Source organism: Phacochoerus africanus, chromosome 1 (genome assembly GCF_016906955.1).
Source record: "Phacochoerus africanus isolate WHEZ1 chromosome 1, ROS_Pafr_v1, whole genome shotgun sequence".
NCBI lineage: Eukaryota > Metazoa > Chordata > Mammalia > Artiodactyla > Suidae > Phacochoerus > Phacochoerus africanus.
In genome coordinates, this window is record NC_062544.1 from 84,436,428 (window position 1) to 84,454,687 (window position 18,260).

The 18,260-nt window shown below is 45.5% G+C and overlaps 1 protein-coding gene across 4 annotated transcripts in view; it reads left to right on the forward strand.

The window, feature by feature from the left end:
- Nucleotides 1–11,923: 11,923 nt before the first annotated feature.
- PLCL2 (phospholipase C like 2) overlaps nt 11,924–18,260 on the forward strand; it is a 214,846-nt gene continuing 208,509 nt past the window's right edge. The window contains exon 1 of one of the 4 annotated variants that reach the window (XM_047768889.1): nt 11,924–12,331. In XM_047768889.1, coding sequence (XP_047624845.1) covers nt 12,002–12,331 — 330 coding nt within the window. In that variant the 5' untranslated portion in view covers nt 11,924–12,001. The remainder of the gene's footprint in view (nt 12,332–18,260) is intronic. The other 3 variants (XM_047768918.1, XM_047768911.1, XM_047768901.1) reach the window with 3 other exon arrangements.

Here is an 18,260-nt window from a genome sequence, read left to right on the forward strand (position 1 = left end):
TAGCCACCCCATCTGTAAAATGGAGGAAATGACAGTAGCTATTATCAGGGTGTCTGTGAGGGCTATGTGCCAGGAGGCATCAGAAGCCATTGAAATGGTGTCTAGTGCACAACAAGGGCCACCGATGCTCCCTGGAGCTTCCCAGCTGATCCTCAAGCCTGTACCAAGATGGTGGCCCTAGCTGAACACTCTGAGATCTTCTTGATCTCCTGGACAGTGACCTCAGGAAGGGATGGAGGAAGAATTCTCCAGGTCTCTGTGCCCTTGGCAAGGAAGTAACCAATGAAGATGACTGAACTGGGTCTCAAGCTGCTGAAAATAACATGGAAACATAAATGTGCTCCCATAGCAAAGCATTGCTCTTGAGCTGGACTTTCAAGATGGGCACACTGGCTTTTTCTCCCCCTCAGAACTGCAGAGTGTCTGAGTTGGTGGAGCCATACCTGGCCCTGGACAAGTTACCTAACTTTGGATGTTCCTGTGTAGCTGCCACATCTGTACAGTGAGCATAAATCCATCCTACCTGTCCCTGTTCCTGGTCTCAGAAGGGCTCCTTCCCTCTCACTTCCTGAGGGGGCTATTAGCTCAGAAGAAGATAAGCAGGCTCTATATCCCCATAGACCCTGCTTTCCTTTGCCTCATTCTTCTCATTCTTCAAACTGACCTTGTGATTTCCCTGGTGCTGTAGTGGTTAAGGATCCAGCATTGTCACTGCTGTGGCGCGGGTTCAACCCCCAGCCTGGGAATTTCTATATGCCATGTGTGTGGCCAAAAAAAAAAATTTTGACCTCAGGCTGAAATGACTCTCAAAGAAATCCTACTTCCAGTTCCTGTAGACAGTCTTTGTGTGTCTATGTATGTGTGTATATATGTGTGTGTGTGTGTATATATATATATATATTTTTTTTTTTTTTTCTTTTTAGGGCCACACCCATGGCATATGGAAGTTCCCAGGCTAGGGGTCGAATCAGGGATGCAACTGCTGGCGTACACCACAGCTAGTGGCAACACCAGATCCTTAAGCCACTGAGCAAGGCCAGGAATTGAACCTGCATCCTCATGGATACTAGTCAGGTTCATTACTGCCGAGCCCCAGTGGGAACTCCCCTTGGAGACAGAGTCTTGATAAAATAAATCCATAACATTTGAGTCTCAAAGTAGGCCCACCCCAGGACCCAGGTTACTCACCACAGAAGGGCCTGTGTTTAGGCCTGGATAGGGATGTATGCTATTTCTCAGAAGTCCTGCTCATCCCAAGTTGCCTGCATGGTACCCTGAGGCCTGAAATGGTGTGAATTTGCCCAGGGACACTAACTGATAAGTATATGGTTCCTGTCCCTACTCTACTCACACCAGAATCAAGTAGGGCTCTCGAGCCAGCCACTCAAGGAACATGCTAATTTCACTAATGCTTTCTTTCATTGTGATACCTAGGAATGGTCCTGTTCCCAACCTTTGAGCCCTATATTCATCTGCCTTTCTAGACTGATGAATGGTTTTTCCCCTTACAGTCTCCTGTTGCTGGGGTAGCCTCTTTTCTTGATGAGTTTAGGAGGGCGTGATTTCTGTCCTCTCATGGTTTTATGTTTTTTTCTCTTAAGAATTCTTAGCTTGTGAGATATACCAGAAAGACAAAAAACTTTTGACAGCATGCTCTGTGCTGACGGGGGAGTTAGTGGGCAGTTACACAATCTCCAAGTTGACATAATGTACAGGAATCGGTTGTCAATAACACTACTAAGGGAATGTGGTGTGGATGTTCCAACAAATATCCATATTCTGCGATTGAACAGACATTCTCTTAGAGTCAAAGTGAAAATGAGGGGGCCACTGACTCGGGCTCTGGAATTTGGGGGCATGGAAACTTTTACTGTGAAAGATTTATTTCACCCCAAACTCTTTATGGGAACCGGTGAGAAGGGAAGTACATCAAATATACATGAGACTGAGACTTCCTGTGTATGCTGGAGAAATCTTGTGGGTCTAACTGACCTTTGGGGGAAATTACTTGTGAGCTCAAATCGCTACCTTTTTAATCAGCATTCATTCACATCCTTCTTTAATGCTTTTGAATGTTGTTCTGCATCCATTCCAGGAGGCAAGTTGGGAGGTAGGTCAGCGTTTTTATCCCTGCGTGACCAGAGAGGAAAATGAAATCCCCAAGATTTAAAGGATTTGTCTTCTGTCAAGCAGTGACCAAATGGCAAGGGTTCTGATTGGCACTTCCAGTCAAAGCATCTCGGGTCTCGGGGCTGAGTCACACAGCCAGGCTGCTTCCTAACATCCCACATTAGACAGAAGGTTTGAATTTCCCTACAAGTAAGAGTGCGAACAGTAGACTGTTGGAATGAAGTGTTTACACACCACTGCAGAGAAAGGGGCTTAGGAAAGACTTAAGATTTAAGCTGTGTGTTTAGAAGGAGAAGAGAGAGCAGAGATGGTTGGGCTCCTTTTTATGGCTGAAATGTCAGTGTAGACTAATACGGTCTTCATAGGGAGAGGGATGAATTAAAGAACACAGAGATGGTTCAATGTGCAAAGTGTTTATGGAGGCAGTAAGCCTGAGCCTGACACTGGAGAATATGGTGATAATATTTTTTAGTTCAGATGCAACACAGAGTTAAAAACCTAAGGTACCCATTATCAGAACTGGAGATTGAAGATGATTTAAAATTACTGCACACACTCTAATCCCATTAACATTGTACTCTACTAGATACTTTCATTGTCCCTAACTGTTACAAACACAGCAAGACCTCAGCATTAAAGAAGTTACCATGTTATGGAAAGAGCCATTTTATAATTTACCAAGTGGGAATGCTTCCCAGAGGAGAGAATGTCCTGAGGTAAAGAGAAACCTAAGGGAGCCTAATTTAAAAGGTAGGAAAAATGGACCAATTATGTGAAACACTTGAACTCTGACTCTGGGAATCCGTGATTGCAAAAGTATTCCATTTCAGGACAGCAAATGATGGGGAATCAGTTATCCAGTGAGAACTATGTAGCTTTGGGGGAGGGCTAAAACATTCTATTACACACAGTAGTAATGCCACTAAAATGAAGACTACTAAGAACTGGAAAAAAAAAAAAAAGTACCAAATAAAACAACCAACCACATGAATCAAAAAACCAACATCTAAGTTGACTTGTTAAAAAAGTGTTTAAAAACCTGTGACTAAATACCCAGAATCAGCAAGTCAAAGGGGTCATTCATTACAACCTTTTGCCTTCAGGCTGGAGCTGCCCTTACCATCCAGGCAGATAATTGCCTGCCTTATTCTTAAAGTTCTTCTGAAAAGGAAATTCCAAGGCCCCCTTGGTAATGCACACCAGTGCCTGGTGGCAGCACACAGATTTCCTCTCCTTGGAGCCTGAAATCCCTGTGGCCCCAGTTGATCCACTTCCTCTTGTTCTTGTGCTAGTCCCTGTTGAGCTCAAGATCATCTATTTATATGATCACCTGATTTGAAGAGATCATGTAAGGTTCCTTCCACATTATGTCTTAATGGAGGTTTAATAATGCAAGAAGTGTTTGCATAGGAACTGGAGACATGGGAGGAACCTGGATGGGTCTTATTTTTGCTCTCAGGCTTCCCCAGCATGACTTTTTGACCCTTGTTCAGCAAGCCGCTTCCTTCAAGGCTTGGTTCACTCAGGTCCTGCTCCCATCCCAAGCCCCCTCTTAGATGGCACTCTGTACCCAGGCAGATCATAAAACTGCTGCACAGGGCTCACAGTATCTTTTCACTTGCCCCAGATCCTTTCTGTCCCTCCCCCCCACTTTTTTGGGTCACCTATGGCATGTGGAAGTTCCCTAGGCCAGGGATGAAACCCGTGCCACAGCAGCCACCCAAGCTGCTAGTGATGATGACGGATCCTTAACCCACTGTACCACAAAGGAATTCCCCCTTCTCTGTTTTCTGAGTGTTTTTGGTGTTGAGTGTGGTTTGGCTAGTGCTCTGAGCCTTGTCCTCCACCTCCTGGGTAACAAGATTGACCTATCTTTGCTATCTCGTGTGGCCTCCATGTGTCTATGTAGAAAAGGACAAGGTGACATTTGGCTAATTTTTTTGCTAATGTGCAGAAGTCGGAGCGGTCTAGGGAAGCTTTCTTTTGCCAGGTAATTTGTACATCTTAACAGCAGCCTTCTGGAGATTCCGTTCTCTCTCGTGCTGTGTACTGTTAATGCTGGGAATTTCTAACTCATTAAGAAAGGAGTTGGGCTGTGTGCCAAGCTGGAGGGATAATGCTTTTGGTCTTGTCAGGTTTTGCTACATCGTACTTCTCACAGCTAGGTCAGAATTTTGCCCAACCCATGATGGGGCTCAGACTGCTCCTTTAAGTGATTATTTTAAACTACTCTTAAAGTTAGAACTATAATGCATGCACAGTGGGAAATAAATCTCCCTCCAACCCCCAAATCAGTTGCCTTCACTAATAGCATCAAATACAGTCCTTCATACAAAGTACATGTATATTTAACAGATGCTAGCTTCAGGAATGCATTTATCTATAACAGAAAATAAGGAAAACCAGAAAGAAAAACTGGGAGGCAGAGAATAAAACATCCAAAGAAAGAGGCATTATGAAATAAGAAAAGATTTTGTGAGGATATGAAGGACAAAGATAGATTTTCAAAGAAGGTGTATTAAAATCAACACATTTATTGGGGACCTAGTATGTGTCAGGCTCTGGGCTGGTGCAGAGAGTTTGAAGTTGAATCCTATATACTGTCAAACTCTTATGAGCTCAGTTAGTATGGAGAAAAGACTTGTAACTTGTACTCTGTTGAGCTCTAACTCTTATGGGGAAAAGACTCTAAATAATTACAATATGTTGTAATGAGGGCTATAGTTAGAGGTATGTGCTAAGTGCTTTAAGAGCCTAGAGGAGCAACACATTATGTGTTCTGGAGTCAGGAACATCCTAGCAAAGGAGGAAATATTCCTGCTTTCTTAAAGGATGCCTTTAAGTTCTTCCAACAGAGAGAGGGAAACAAGAATTCCAAACTTAGCAAACTCACAGGGGGGGAGAATGCCCAGCCTTTTAAGGGAAGTGGTCAGTGTGACTAGCAAAGAGGGGCAGATCTGGGTAGGAAGTGGTGCTGGAAGGGAAGCTGGGGGCCAGGATCTGATGGGCTGCAAGTACCTGCTAAAGACAATGAAGTTTGTCTTGAATTGGGAACTATTTGGAGGCTTTTAGGTTGAGAAGCAATTCCACCCAGCACAAATCTGATGGTGGCTTGAGCACTAGATTGGGGCACTAGAGTAGGGCAGGGTTAGGAGCCACTGCAGCAGTCCAGGCCAAGTGTGATGAGACAGTACACCAGGCCACTCTGTTGGAAATGGGTTTGAGGGACCTTTCTAGGTTGATTTACATTTTTAATTCTTCCTTAGCAGTTAACTGGGACAGGGGGGTGTAAGGAGTTGAGGCTGATGCCGAATTCCTCACTAGGGCTGTGTGAGTAGAATGCAGTTCAGGCAACAGAAGTATGGAGTAAAGATTCAGTGAATTAAACCTAAGGCATGTTGAGTCTGAGATTCCTAGGGCATAATCAGGCCAAGAATCTCAGCAGGGAAAGAGAATTTCAATGATATAAGAAGGGTTATCAATCTCGACTGTTTCACAAAGGTCAAGAAAGATGAAGATTAAAAAGCAGTCATTGGGTTTTTTAATTAGGATGTCAACCACAACCTTTGGGAGGGCAGTTTCAGTAGAAGGGGAAGGAAGCCAGTTACAATAGGCTGGCAACTGCAATTTTTTAGGAAGGCACTGATATTTACTTGTAGAAGGAAAGCAGCTAATGGTGAGAGAAATGGATGAAGAGATGGGACCAGACAAAGCAGAGGCAGAAGAACAAGTCCTAGTCCTGTCAGGTTTGAGAAAAAGAGAAAAGCTCCTTGCGGCACCACCTGTCTCCTCACTCAGGGATTTACCTTCCCCTGCAGAATCTCACTAGTGGCTGTGGTCATCTTGCCTGCCATGGGGGTGGGGGAAGGGGTTCTTTTTTCTCTCCCAGACCACCTGTCCCTTTACCTGTCCCTTTATCCTCAGTGCTGTAGCTGGGGGGGATCTCTAATTCCTAACCTGGCTTAGCAAAGAGCCAGGCAACTCCACATCCCCAGAGCCCCCGTCTGACTCAGGGGGTTTCTGATGAAGGCAACTTCTTCCCCTCTGGATTCCTAACTCCCCCGATTCCTGGAGGCTCTGTTTCTTACTGCCATGAAGCACCCGTGAAAATCTGAGATGCCAGGCCCAAGAGGAGGTGGACCAAAAGGGGGAAATCATTTCTTCTCTTTGGTCTAAGGCTGCCTTCCAGGCCCTTGATTCTTGTCCTTAGTTGGTTGACATTGGGACTGGCCCCTCCTTCAGGGAGGACCTCACTCTACCTTCCACTCAAATGAGAGTTAAACACCTTTGGTCACCAAAGAAATAACAATCATATCAGAACAGAAGAGGCCAATAACCGTACGAGGCATTCTTCGATGGTTTCTGACGTGGACTTAGCCTCAGACACAGAGGTGGGGGTTAATTAGGTAAAGATAAATGGGATGGAGGAAGAGTTAGAGCAGTTATTTCTTGTTGTATTTTATTGCCTCTGTGAGGTAGAAACCTAGAACTACTGCTGAGATGGAGGGGCAATGGTTTAGTCGAGATTTAGAGAGAAATATTTTGGAGCATGGAAATTGGAGCCAATTAGTAAAGATTGCCTTAAGAACACCTGAGGCCCCACTGGACCCAGAAATCATACACCTGTCCAGTTATCAGAGCTATGATTTTTTTTTTTTTCCTTCAGCAGAGTGGCAGCCTGGGGCATGTAGAGAGAAAGTCATGTTTGGATTCATGCAAAGCTGTAAATTGGTGGCGCAACCAAAAGGGGATGATGTGAAGGGCCTGGGCTGCTAGTGAGACTGTGGTTGAAAGTTTTTGTCATGAGGCCCAGGCTGAGTAGGAAAAATGTACAGACAGGAGTGTTGATGGACTGGGAGAGTGGAATGGGATGCAGGAAGGACGGGTCTTGCTGATGCTGGCTGCTGTGTCTGTGGGAAATAAGGGCATAGCACTGATGAAAGTGCAGAGTTGTTGGCTAGACAGTGGGTTTCTGAGTTTCAGATTTCAGAGGTGAAGTCGTTCCAGGTGTGGGATGTGTGAGTGGGTAGATGAAGGGAAGTAGGTTGGGAGCCTTCCATCCCACATTGGGATGGAGTAAATGATGGGATCCTCAGACTTACCTTCATGAAAGGAAACCTGTTCTTGAAACTCAGGTTGATGAGACCCAAATAAATGCCCTATTTGGGAGGTATTTGTTATGCTTTGCTTGTTATGCAGTTGGGAGCTAGAATAGGAAAGAATAGGCCTCTCTGTAGACCTTATAACAAAACAATATCTGGATAGTCCACCTTGTGGGTGTCCTCCTCTTAAAGAGAATGAACTAATAGAATATCACGTTTCTAGATTTTGGGCTTTTCTAGAAGAATAAGATGATCCTGGCAGCACGGGGCCAGGATTTCCTCTAGGCAGCAGTTAGATTCCTCACCAGGTTATCTGAGTCCCCACCACTCCATACTGCAGCTGCACACCTGGTGTTTGCACTGTCTTTCTTAGAGCTAGGAGGAAAGTGAAGTATTTCTTATAACCAAGACACTTTCAAAACTGGAAAACCCGAGATGAATCAGGAAGAATATTCCTCTGTATTTAATATGCAAATATGTCACTGTTGAAAACTATAAATTATGATGCTATTATAAAACAAGTCCTTCCAGCTTTACTCATTACATTATCCTCCTGGCTCCTGTAGGCATTTGAGTTTGCAGTGACCCCCGCCTGTAATAAAATAATAGTGGAAATATGATCAAATACATGAGACTTCAGAAAAGTGGTGTGATGAACAATTTTTAAAGCAAAGCATATTGTTACATTTGCTAATAGAATAATCTCATCGTATCTCCAGTAATTAATAGATTCTCTCAAAGTGCTGCCTAACTCAGTAGCCCCTGAAAACAATTTAATGAATTCATGCAGTGGTTCTTCGGTGGCTGGAAATTGTTGATGTAATTCTCTGAGTGCCTAACTTCTTGGCAGTTACATATGTGTATAAAATGGATCCAAGGAAAATGCGTGAAGGATCTTTAGTGTCAGAAGGGAGGAAGAATATGAAAATGAAAGCTTTTGGGAGGTCTGACTTGCATCTTAGGTTCCCAGGAAGAATGGCAATTGCTGCATATTTCTTATTGAGGATCATGATAAAATATACATAATCCAGCCAGTAGGACCATGATAGATTACGATCAATATCTTGGATTAACTCAGGAAACGAATGGGTAGCCTTTGTGGACCAGCACATTAATGTAATCTGGTATTTCCTTAAAGCGTTTTGGTCTTCCACTTTCTGCTCTAATTAGCACTCACATTAAGCATATGGGGAGCAGTCGAATATGAAGGCTCAGAGGTTGAAATGCATCTTGAGAGAAATGGAGAAATAAAATGAGACTGAGTTTTGGGAAATAAAAATTGTCATCACACTTTGAGGGGAAAAAATAATCTGAAGGCCAAGTGCTCAGTGAGTCAGTAAAATTTAGAGTCTTAATGTTAGAGGCTGCGAACTGGAAACCAGATACAAATTCATAACCTACAAGGGTATCAGTGACGGCAAGAAGTTAGTAAACAGCGTCAGTGTTATTTTGGGAGGCTGAAGGAAGGTTATCATGGACCAGGGAACTTGAATTGCTTGTGTTTGAAGCATCGGATTTAAGATACAAACAAATAGAAGATCATGTGGTCAAAGGTGACAGCAATGATTAAAAGCTGAGGCAGATGGAAATGTGAAGAAAACTTAGAAGAGATAAAACTCTGAATTAATGGTATGACAAAAATAATGAGATTTTAAAGGTATTTATTTAAACATTCTGAACAAATGATTCATCAGCATCTTACCATTGGTATATAGAGATCATAAATTGGCCTAGGCACCATGGAGTTATCCAGAATGAGCATTTAATTAATCTCTTGACTATCTCTTAGTGCCCTACTCTGAAAATCCGTCTGAAGGAAACTTTAGGCAGTATTTCCTAAGGAATGACTATGATGTTTTGGCTCTTTTTCTAACTCTAACTTCTATGAATTTTACAATGCCATGAAAACACTTCAGCAAGAATTTTGGCAAAATATTTACAAAGTCTTCAATAACGTTGCTGACAGAACAGGAGAAATGGAAAGCCATCACTTAGTAACTGCAATGAAACAAGCAGAAAGGAGGAAAAACAACTGCTTACTATGCTGCTTGTGATGAAAGAAGTCTGAGTTTAGCTATTAAAAAGCTGGGGGCTGAGAACTGCACATGTCAGAGGAACATGCTGCTTCCTGTCACCACATTGAAGGAATGGTACCTGCAGCCTGACTGGCTGTGTGATGCAGAAGTACAGCCATAACAACTGCAGGCGTGTGACCAGCGACTTGTGGGAGACAAGCACTTAGGGGGATAAAAAGGAAACTGGCACAGGCCTTGCGCTTCTGGCATCATTCGTTACAGGTCTGCCAAGATGCTTTGGGAAACATTTTAATTTAAATGCCAAGTCTATTTCAACGAAGTCTCCCTGGCTTGACCTGTTGGGAGTTCAGAGTGAGATGGATAGGTGCTCCTTTTGGAGAGCATTAGGCGAATTAGATGGTGGCTTTAGAAAAAACATCTTGGATATGTCCCCACTCACCCTGGGGAACTCATAGTACCAGTTGCTGGATATATTACTCTCACAGCATGTTACTAGTGATTGGTAAATGCAAGAAAAGGCACAAATATCTCCAGGTGTTTATTCAAAATATCAAAATTAGAGGACTTCAAGAAAAAAGGCCCAGCATTCTTCCTCTCCTCCCCTCAGCATACTCACCGACTCCTCTTATATAGATTCAATAAGGCAGATTAAGAACCTGATTTGAACTATTTGAATACATTTTCCTGCAAAAATATCACAAGACAAAAAAATAGAACCAAACTAAAAAAAAAAAATGATGGGACTGTATAAAATATTTAAACATTGTTGTCCATTGATGTGAAAATATTTCTGTTAATGTGTAGGCCCAGGTTGGCAAAAGATGGATAAAAGCTTGTCAGATGGGTTACAAAAACATGAATCCAGAAGATCAGAAGAATTAAAAACGCCCCCAAGAATAACACGAAGGTATTTGAAGTTGCTTCAGAGGCAAGGGCGGGTATGCATGTGTATGTAAAACTCCTTTCCTTGAGGGCTATTTGGCAGTTTGTTACAACATCATGCTAAAGAAAGCAAGGTCTTTAAGTTTACCCCCCAGCGGACTATTAGTTTCTCCTTCTTGCCCTGCGGGAAGCGCATTCCCGAAAAGAAGACACACTAGCTGGAGAAGAGCTAGGGTGCTAGAGAAGGGCTGACGGCTGGAGCCAGGGAGCCTGAGGACAGAGAGATGGGTGGGGCCAGGCTTGGGTGCGGCCTTGGGTACCAAGCTGTGGAGTTTGGGCCCTGCCTGGCTCCAAGGATGGAGATCTAGGGGAAGTACTTGCACGAGGGAGCAACGTGATCAGGGTATTTAGGCGGGTCACTCTACCTAAAGCATTGGCGTAAAGGGGAAGGAGGGGGACCAGAGTGACGAAGGACGAGCTGTAGTGATCCAAGTAGGATCCTGCCTCCAAAGATGTGCCTGACCTAGGGCGGGTGGTCAGAGAGCCTGACCAGCTGCCGTCCCTGGCAGCGGGATCAGGAAGGGCACTGGGAGTGAGGGACGATGGTGATAAATCCCTGGAGGACTTTTTAGAGGGCACAGAACAGGCTCGGCCCAGGTCCTCTGCTTCTCACCTCTTTTCCCCTCCCGCCCCTCCCCAGCATCCTTGCAACCAGTTGAATCAGTTGAAACATTCACATTTCAGGAGCTCAAAGGAACGGAATTGATTTCTGTATGTGAAGTGTCTGACCCGAGGGGTAAGCCCAGAGGGGAACGTCCAGAGGGTCTTCTCCCGAACTGGGCAGAAATGGAACGAGTCCCGCGTGAGGGGCGGAGTAGGGGGGGCTCAGCGGCCGAGCTCCGAGCTCTAGACTTTCGTGCGGCCCCGCGGCCTGCGCGGTCGTTGCCCCTCGGGGCGCTGGCGGGTGATTGGCAGTTGCCGCAGCTCTAGGGGGACTGGGGGACCTCCGGGACCCGCGGCCCCTTCCCGTCGCGGTCCTCTGGGCAGTGAGGTTCCCGCGGCCCGATGAGCCGGTCGGGCGGGAGCAGCCGCGACGGCGGCCACCTCGGGCGGGAGTCCGGCGGCTCGCGGTGGGTCGGAGCGGCGGGGAGGGTCCCTGCTGCCTGTAGGGGGCAGCGCCGAGCCCGGGAGGAGACGGCCGCGGCGGGGTGGGCGAATCTCCGCCGCCCTGCCCGCGGTGCGCTTCCCTGGAGCCGCCGGCCCAGGTGGGGTCCTGGGGAGACGTGGTGGGCCCGGCGCGCGACGGCCTTCGGGAAGTTGGGGTCCGGGGAGACCCCACCGTCGCCGCCGCGCGCCCGGGGCCGAGAGAGTCTGGGGAGGCTCCTCCGCGTGGCCGAGGCGCTTCTGGGAGCCTGCCGCTTCCCCGAACCCGAGGGGGCCGCCCGGTGCCCGCGCGGTGGGTGCCCCGAGCCCCGGGGTGGGCGCCCGGTTCTCCGGGGTGGGGCCTCGCGCCCCGGCCGCGCGGGGTTTGTGGCGCCCGCGGCGGCGCGTGTGCCGGGCGTGTTTCCGTCCCGGGTGCCGGGCGCCGGGCCCCGCCGCCGTGCTGACTGTGTCTCTCTTCTCCCCCTGCAGGAATCTTCCGATAATCCTGCCGCCGCGACTCTAACCGTGCGCGAGGCGAGCTCGAAACCAAAGAGCACATCTAAATTTAAAAAAAAAAAAAAAAAAAAGCGGAAGAAGCGGCCGAGGCGGCGGCGGGAGGAGGAGAGGAGGAGGGGCCGCGCGGCCCGAGGCGGCGGGGACGCGGGGACGCGGGGACGCGGCTTTGTGCTGGCGGGTCGCGGGGCGCCCATGGCGGAGTGCGGCCGGGGGGGCGCCGCCGGCGGGGCCCTGCCCACCTCCCCGAGCCCGGCCCTCGGGGCCAAGGGCGCCCTGAAAGCCGGGGCCGGGGAAGGTGGCGGCGGTGGCGGCGGGCTCCACGGCCACGGGCGGGCGCGCTATGACAGCGCCGGGGTTTCCAACGGAGACTGCAGCCTCGGCGTGTCCGGGGACGAAGCCCGAGCCAGCCCAGCCAGGGGCCCCCGAGGCGCCGCGCTCGCCCCAACCCCCGGCCCGGCCGCCTGCCCCCTCCCCCGGGAGAGCAAACCGGGCGGCCTGCCCCGGAGGAGCAGCATCATCAAGGTAGGTGGGAGAGGGTCACCCTCCGCCCGCCCCGCGCCGTCCACGGGGGCTCTTCCTGAGGGGAGTGCTGGTGTCAGGAGAGGGTTGTACCAGGAGCCCCTGCTGACGGGAGCTAGGGATGCACTGGTGCTTGGGGTGGTTGAGCAGGGATTGGGTGCATATGGCATTTGGGAAGAATGGAGAGGTGGTCCCGAATGTGCAGGGGAGCTGTGCTCAGACATCTCCCGTGCAACTTAGGGCTGTCACCTCTCCCAGGATTGGCCTGAAATGATGGCCTGTACCTGCTGGGCAGGGCACGTTCTGTGGTAACCTAGGCTGGTAACAGACTCCTTGTAAGGTTTCTATTGTATGTTAAAGACAGTGATTACGTGAAAACATTTTCTTAAAAATCCCAGGCAGCAAACAGATTATTTAATAGTTTTCTCCCCCCACTCTGCCTATGGCCGCCTCTTGCTAGCAGTTAGACTCAGAGGACACAAAAATCCCTGGTCACTCAACCACTCGGAGAAATGGAGTATGTTTTTGAACGCAGATGCAGATTTTGGCTTTCTTAGGGTCAAAAGCGCGGAGACATTACAGTCCTGCACGGTTTAATTTTTTCTTGCTGCAGTAGGCAGGCCTCCAGTTCTGTGGAAGTTCTTTTGGGCAGTTTGCTTGGTTTTGATATCTTTTGCCTGGTGTTGTTTAGCAGGAGGAAGTCAGCGATTGTTTTGTGCATAATAAACTCTTCAAGTACTATTAGGAACTCCTGAGTTTGGATGGCTTCATTCTAATAGTACATTTTGGTCTGCAGTGTATACATATTTCTCCTGACATGAAGTGAGAAAAAAAAAAAAGTTAATTAACTAAGAAGCGCAGAGCCTTGGGTAGGACTAGCTCCTTCTGCTCAAGTTTGGAGCAAATATGGAAACGTTGCTTTCTGAAAATTGAGAGGTCACCAGGACAGTGAGCAGCAAAGCACCTTGACAGGGCTGCACCCACCCTTCCTGTGGTGAGTAATTGGTGGGAGAGGCAGGCAGAATGGGCCACAGTGAAGAGAGTTGGCAGTGTTGGTATTTGAAATTTAATTGGACCTAGAGAAACCTTCAGAGTCCATGTAAGTGATGGTGTTATCAGTTTCTGCAGTTATCTAGTGAAATATACCACCTTGCTACTCTATGTAACAGGCAGTTGTGAAACTGCTTTTCGCTTTGTCATTTGTTTGCCCAGTTTATACATGGGCAAGGGCACAAATGAAGGGCTTGAAGATCAAGTATATTAACTATTCACAGCAGGCGTTTAGAGCGTAAGGAAAGCAAAGTATATTTTTGCTGCATACCTAGCTTTTGGGGACTTATATTTTCTTTTACTCTGTAGCTCATGTTGCCATGGAGGTCACTTTCAACTGTGTGTGGTTATCAATCCCATTGACAGAGTCATGTGTCATATCTGTTTTTATTGGTTACCAGATATATGTGGTGATTTTGCGTGGTGGTGTTAAGTCAGACATGAAAATTCCAGAGAAGATACAAACTTACCACATTTTAACTCCTCTCGCTCAATTTTTTCCAGGGCCTGGTTTTGCACATAAAAAAAAAAAAAAAAAATTCAAACTTTGTTGGTGTCTGTAATGGGGCTCACAGTGTAACTTATTTAATTACAACAGCAACTGTTTTAATTTTGCATTCATGGGAGATTAGGAAGAAGTATGGTTTGCCAGCATTTCTGATATGTGTAATTGAGAACTTGTTGGTAGATATCATTTCTTCATTGAACATTCTAGAAGCACATGGGGAAATGATTAATTGTTAAGAAGTCCCTGTTTTTTTTGTTTTTGTTTTTTGTGGTTTTTTTGCTTTGCTTTTTAGGGCCATACGGAGGTTTCCAGGCTAGGGGTCAAATTGGAGCTATAGCTGCCAGCCTACACCACAGGCACAGCCACACCAGATCTGAGCGGCATCTTCAACCTATATACACCACAGCTCACGGCAACACTGGATCCTTAACCCACTGAGCAAGGCCAGGGATTGAACACGCGGATTCTTTTCCGCTGCGCCACAAGGGGAACTCCAGAAATTCCTGGAATTTTAAAACTTTCCCAGATACTGTTGTCATTTTTCTTCTTCTAACGAAGGCAGTTCTGGTTCCTTGTCCGCAGTCGTATTCCTGGATAGACATTGTAAAGGTTCAGTAGAGTGCTTCCTGAATGAATAGAGAAATGGTAAGAAAGTCCCTGCTCTCTCTAGGTTATCTTAATTTCTCAAGTGGTTGTTTGGGGTTTATCAGTCTTGTATCTTGTTTATTGTCTTATACTCCTAAGATGACTGGACTCCTTTTTCTTGCCTGTTTTCAATTTGCATTTTCTTAAACACCCTTTAAAACTATGGAAACAGTGTTGAAAGTTGATCAAGCCTGGAATCTTGGGAAGGCATATGCTATATTTAAATAGGTAATTACTCGGTACTTACTCCCTTTCAGTTGTCGCCTTGAAGGATCAAGATTTTAGAAATTTAGTGTGGCATTTTCTAAAGACATGACAGCGTCAAGCTAATAGCCTAATAGAATAAAGAGATCTTTTTCTTTAATATCACATTTCATAAAACAGCGAATAGCGCACAGATATTTTTATCACATGAATGGCAGAATTGCATTTCATTTCTGTTAAAAAATAATAAACAGCTTAACAGGAGCCCACGTGAAAACAATGCTGACATCTTTCTTTGGTTTCCTTGTGTTCTTTGTGAGTAAAGGGGTAAATGCTGTCAAGTGATGGAAGAGTGGAGGCGGGAGTAGATTAGTGAGTAAGGTGGTAATTGAGGGCTTGAGGGAATGTCAGGAAGAGAGGGAGCTCGCTAAGGAACAGAGGCCAGTGTTTCTGGGGTCATTAGTTGAAATGTTGGCTATGCCTGTTTCCCAGCTTCCATCTTCATTAAGTCTTGACCTTTCTCTTCCTTGGGGATCCCCAAATCCGGGAGAGAAGCAACAGCCAAAATGGGCTAAAGAGTGTGTGAGGAGGGGGAATACTGCTGAGGTGCATGGCACATGTAGAAATCCACTGTAGGTTGACCAGAATTATATTCTTTATTTAAAATTATTTCTTTGGAACTCCATCTGTTTTGTAAATATGGTGTTGAGTAAGAAATTGTTGTAAAACTACATTTTCTGCCAAGCTAGATGCACAAGATCCATACTAAAAGAGCTCCTTGGTTATGGTAACAAGTGTCGATGGAAATTCAGAGTGAGCAGCCTTGTAGGACTTTTTAAAGTACCTTGTGAAGATAAGTGAATCATGAAACTCATCATCAGAATTTTTTGCTTTTCCTTAGCTTGTTGAAAATAATGTTACTCTCTGAGATTATTTGCAAAGGCCTTTTACTAGATTTTTTAGGGGAGAAGTTGTTGTATCTGTCATCTTAAGTAATCTAGTAAATGAAAACATCACTTTCATTTTCTCTTTCCATATTTCATTTCATCACACTATTCAATACAACCCACACTTTATTTTGAAACAGTTAATGTGGTTAATTGTTCAAATGGCGTTCATTTTCTACAAGCAGCTCAATCCTTTAATTCAAAAGCTTGGTCTAAATATATGAAGTAGCATTTTAAGCCTTCAATTTCTTTGTAATTTTTTGAAATAAGCAAAGTTAAAATGACTGTTAGTTTTGATGGTTTACTTTATTCAAAACTAATTAAATATTTTGGTTCATACTTTAGAAGCTGTTGTATAATTTGCTAAAGTAAAAGTCACCCTTGTTGGTGTCCAGTTTTATGGAATTTGCCAAATGCACATAGTTGTGTGATTACCACCACAACCAAGATCCAGAACAGTTCTACCACCTCAAAAAATTCTCCTAGCCCCTTTGTAGCCTTCCCTGCCTCATATCCCCAGACCATGGCAACTATTGATCTTGGATATTTTAAAAAATAAGTTGGAAATATAGCCATTGTACTGTCTTGGTATTTAAAAGTAATAACAGCAGCCACTGTTTCTTAGGCATTTAGTAGGTGCAAAACACATAAAATGTGTTGAACATGGTTCTGTGACTTGGTCCTACACCAACCATTTACACTGAAGAAAACCAGAGTTCAAAGAGGTTAACCGGGTTGCCCAGGGTGCTGGAGCTGGTGGTTGTACCCCACTTGGGTATGGCTGCATTCCCCTGCGACCCCCTTACACCAGCAGTAATTTTTTTGTGTAATTAAGGTAGCATTGGTGGTTTAGAATACCAGATTTGATTTTCCCCTTTAAATGTAGGTGATACGGAAGGGGAAAAAGGAATCTCAATTTCTCCTGGCAGAATAAGTTGATGGATAATATAGCCAGGCAGCTGTTTAGTCACCTGTTACGGCTGCTTGACTAAAGCTTCCAGCTTCACAGGGACCAAAGGTTTGACCTTGCCCAAGGTGGCAGCAGTTAGTTTTCTTAATAGCACTATCGTCCTTGTTATAGCATCACAGTGCGTAGGAGAAACACCTTTACTAACTTTACGGCAACGCAGATCCTTGTGTCTTGATGCTGAGCACCCCAACGTAGGGAACAAGGAAGTTTTTCATATCTATTATGCATATTTAAACAAAATAATTAAAATGTACATGTGGATATTACGGTTTAAATAAACTAGACTCTTTGCAGGCCAAAGCTGGCTGTATTTATCAGTTCTGCACAGAAAGTAAGCACTTGATAACCATTTTCTGAATTTTATCTTAGGAATAATACCTGCATTTGACTTCAGACTTTTTTTAGAATGAGTAGGGGGTGGGGAGGAGACAACTGCAGGCCCTGCAAACTTGTGGGCGTGTCATGAATATTCAACAGACAGTAACCGCATCACAAAGTGAGTTTGTCTGCACAGACCAGCAGCCTGGATCATTTAGGTCAGAAAAATCTGATGGCCAATCAGCAACTCCCCACGTTGTAGGATGCGTTTGAGGCCACACTAGATAACTGCTGAAAGGCGGGTGCAGGGCCTCGGGTCTCAGATACTCACAGAGCTTTTGCCACAATTCAGAGTTCAGTTTCAAAATCATCGGGGGTGTTTGTTCATTCTCATCACCTAAAAATTGCCCGCCCCTTTTGCTTCTTCCCTTGCCTGTCTTCCTATCTCCCCTCCAAACAGTTATGCTTGACTTGTGGTGGTGTTTTTCACCAGGTCCTAGTCGGCAACTGACAGGAAATTGTTTATTTTTTTTAATTTGCTGATCTTGGCCTCTCAAGTTATTTTCTTAGAGTGCTCTCTCCCATAATCTGTTCAGTTCCTTTTATAGTTCTGTGTGCGCTGCAAGGGGTCTAAATGAGACTGTTCTTTTTTTCTTTTGCTTTTGCTTTTTTTAATGCTTAAGTTCCCCATGCCTTAGTATTCAGCAAAATAGGGCAGTGCAGTCTAAATGCAGGTATAGATGAGGTATGAACATTCACATTTTCTCTTCAGACACTATTTTATACATGTGTGTCCAAGAATAGATGCTTTGCTCCTTATCAGTACTAAATTTTGGCTGTTGTTACTTGCTCCCCTCCCAGATCGCTGGATTAGTTTAGTTACTTTTTATTTTATATCAGTGGAATCTGTAGTACAGGGGATATTCAAATATTTTTACCACTGGGCCACAGGGTCTAAAACCATACAAGCTGCCTGGCCAACATTTTCTGCTGATGGTAAATTGAGAGGGTTATATATACCGGGCATGGTTGTTAGTAGTGACTCAGATAAGTACCCCCCCGCCCCGGGGAGGGTGTTCAGTAGTACCTATTTTCCTTGTGTCAGACTAATTCCATAGCTTTAGGGGTCTCAGAGTATATAATTACTTACATTGAACTTTAGTGACAGTTGTGTGAGTAGGCCAGTCTGCTGGCGGAATGCTTGGCACTGACCTGTTTTCAAGGGCCAGAGGAGGGCAGGTGGCAGGTCCTGCCGGCCTCTAGTGCTTGGTCACATGGCAGGGGAAATTA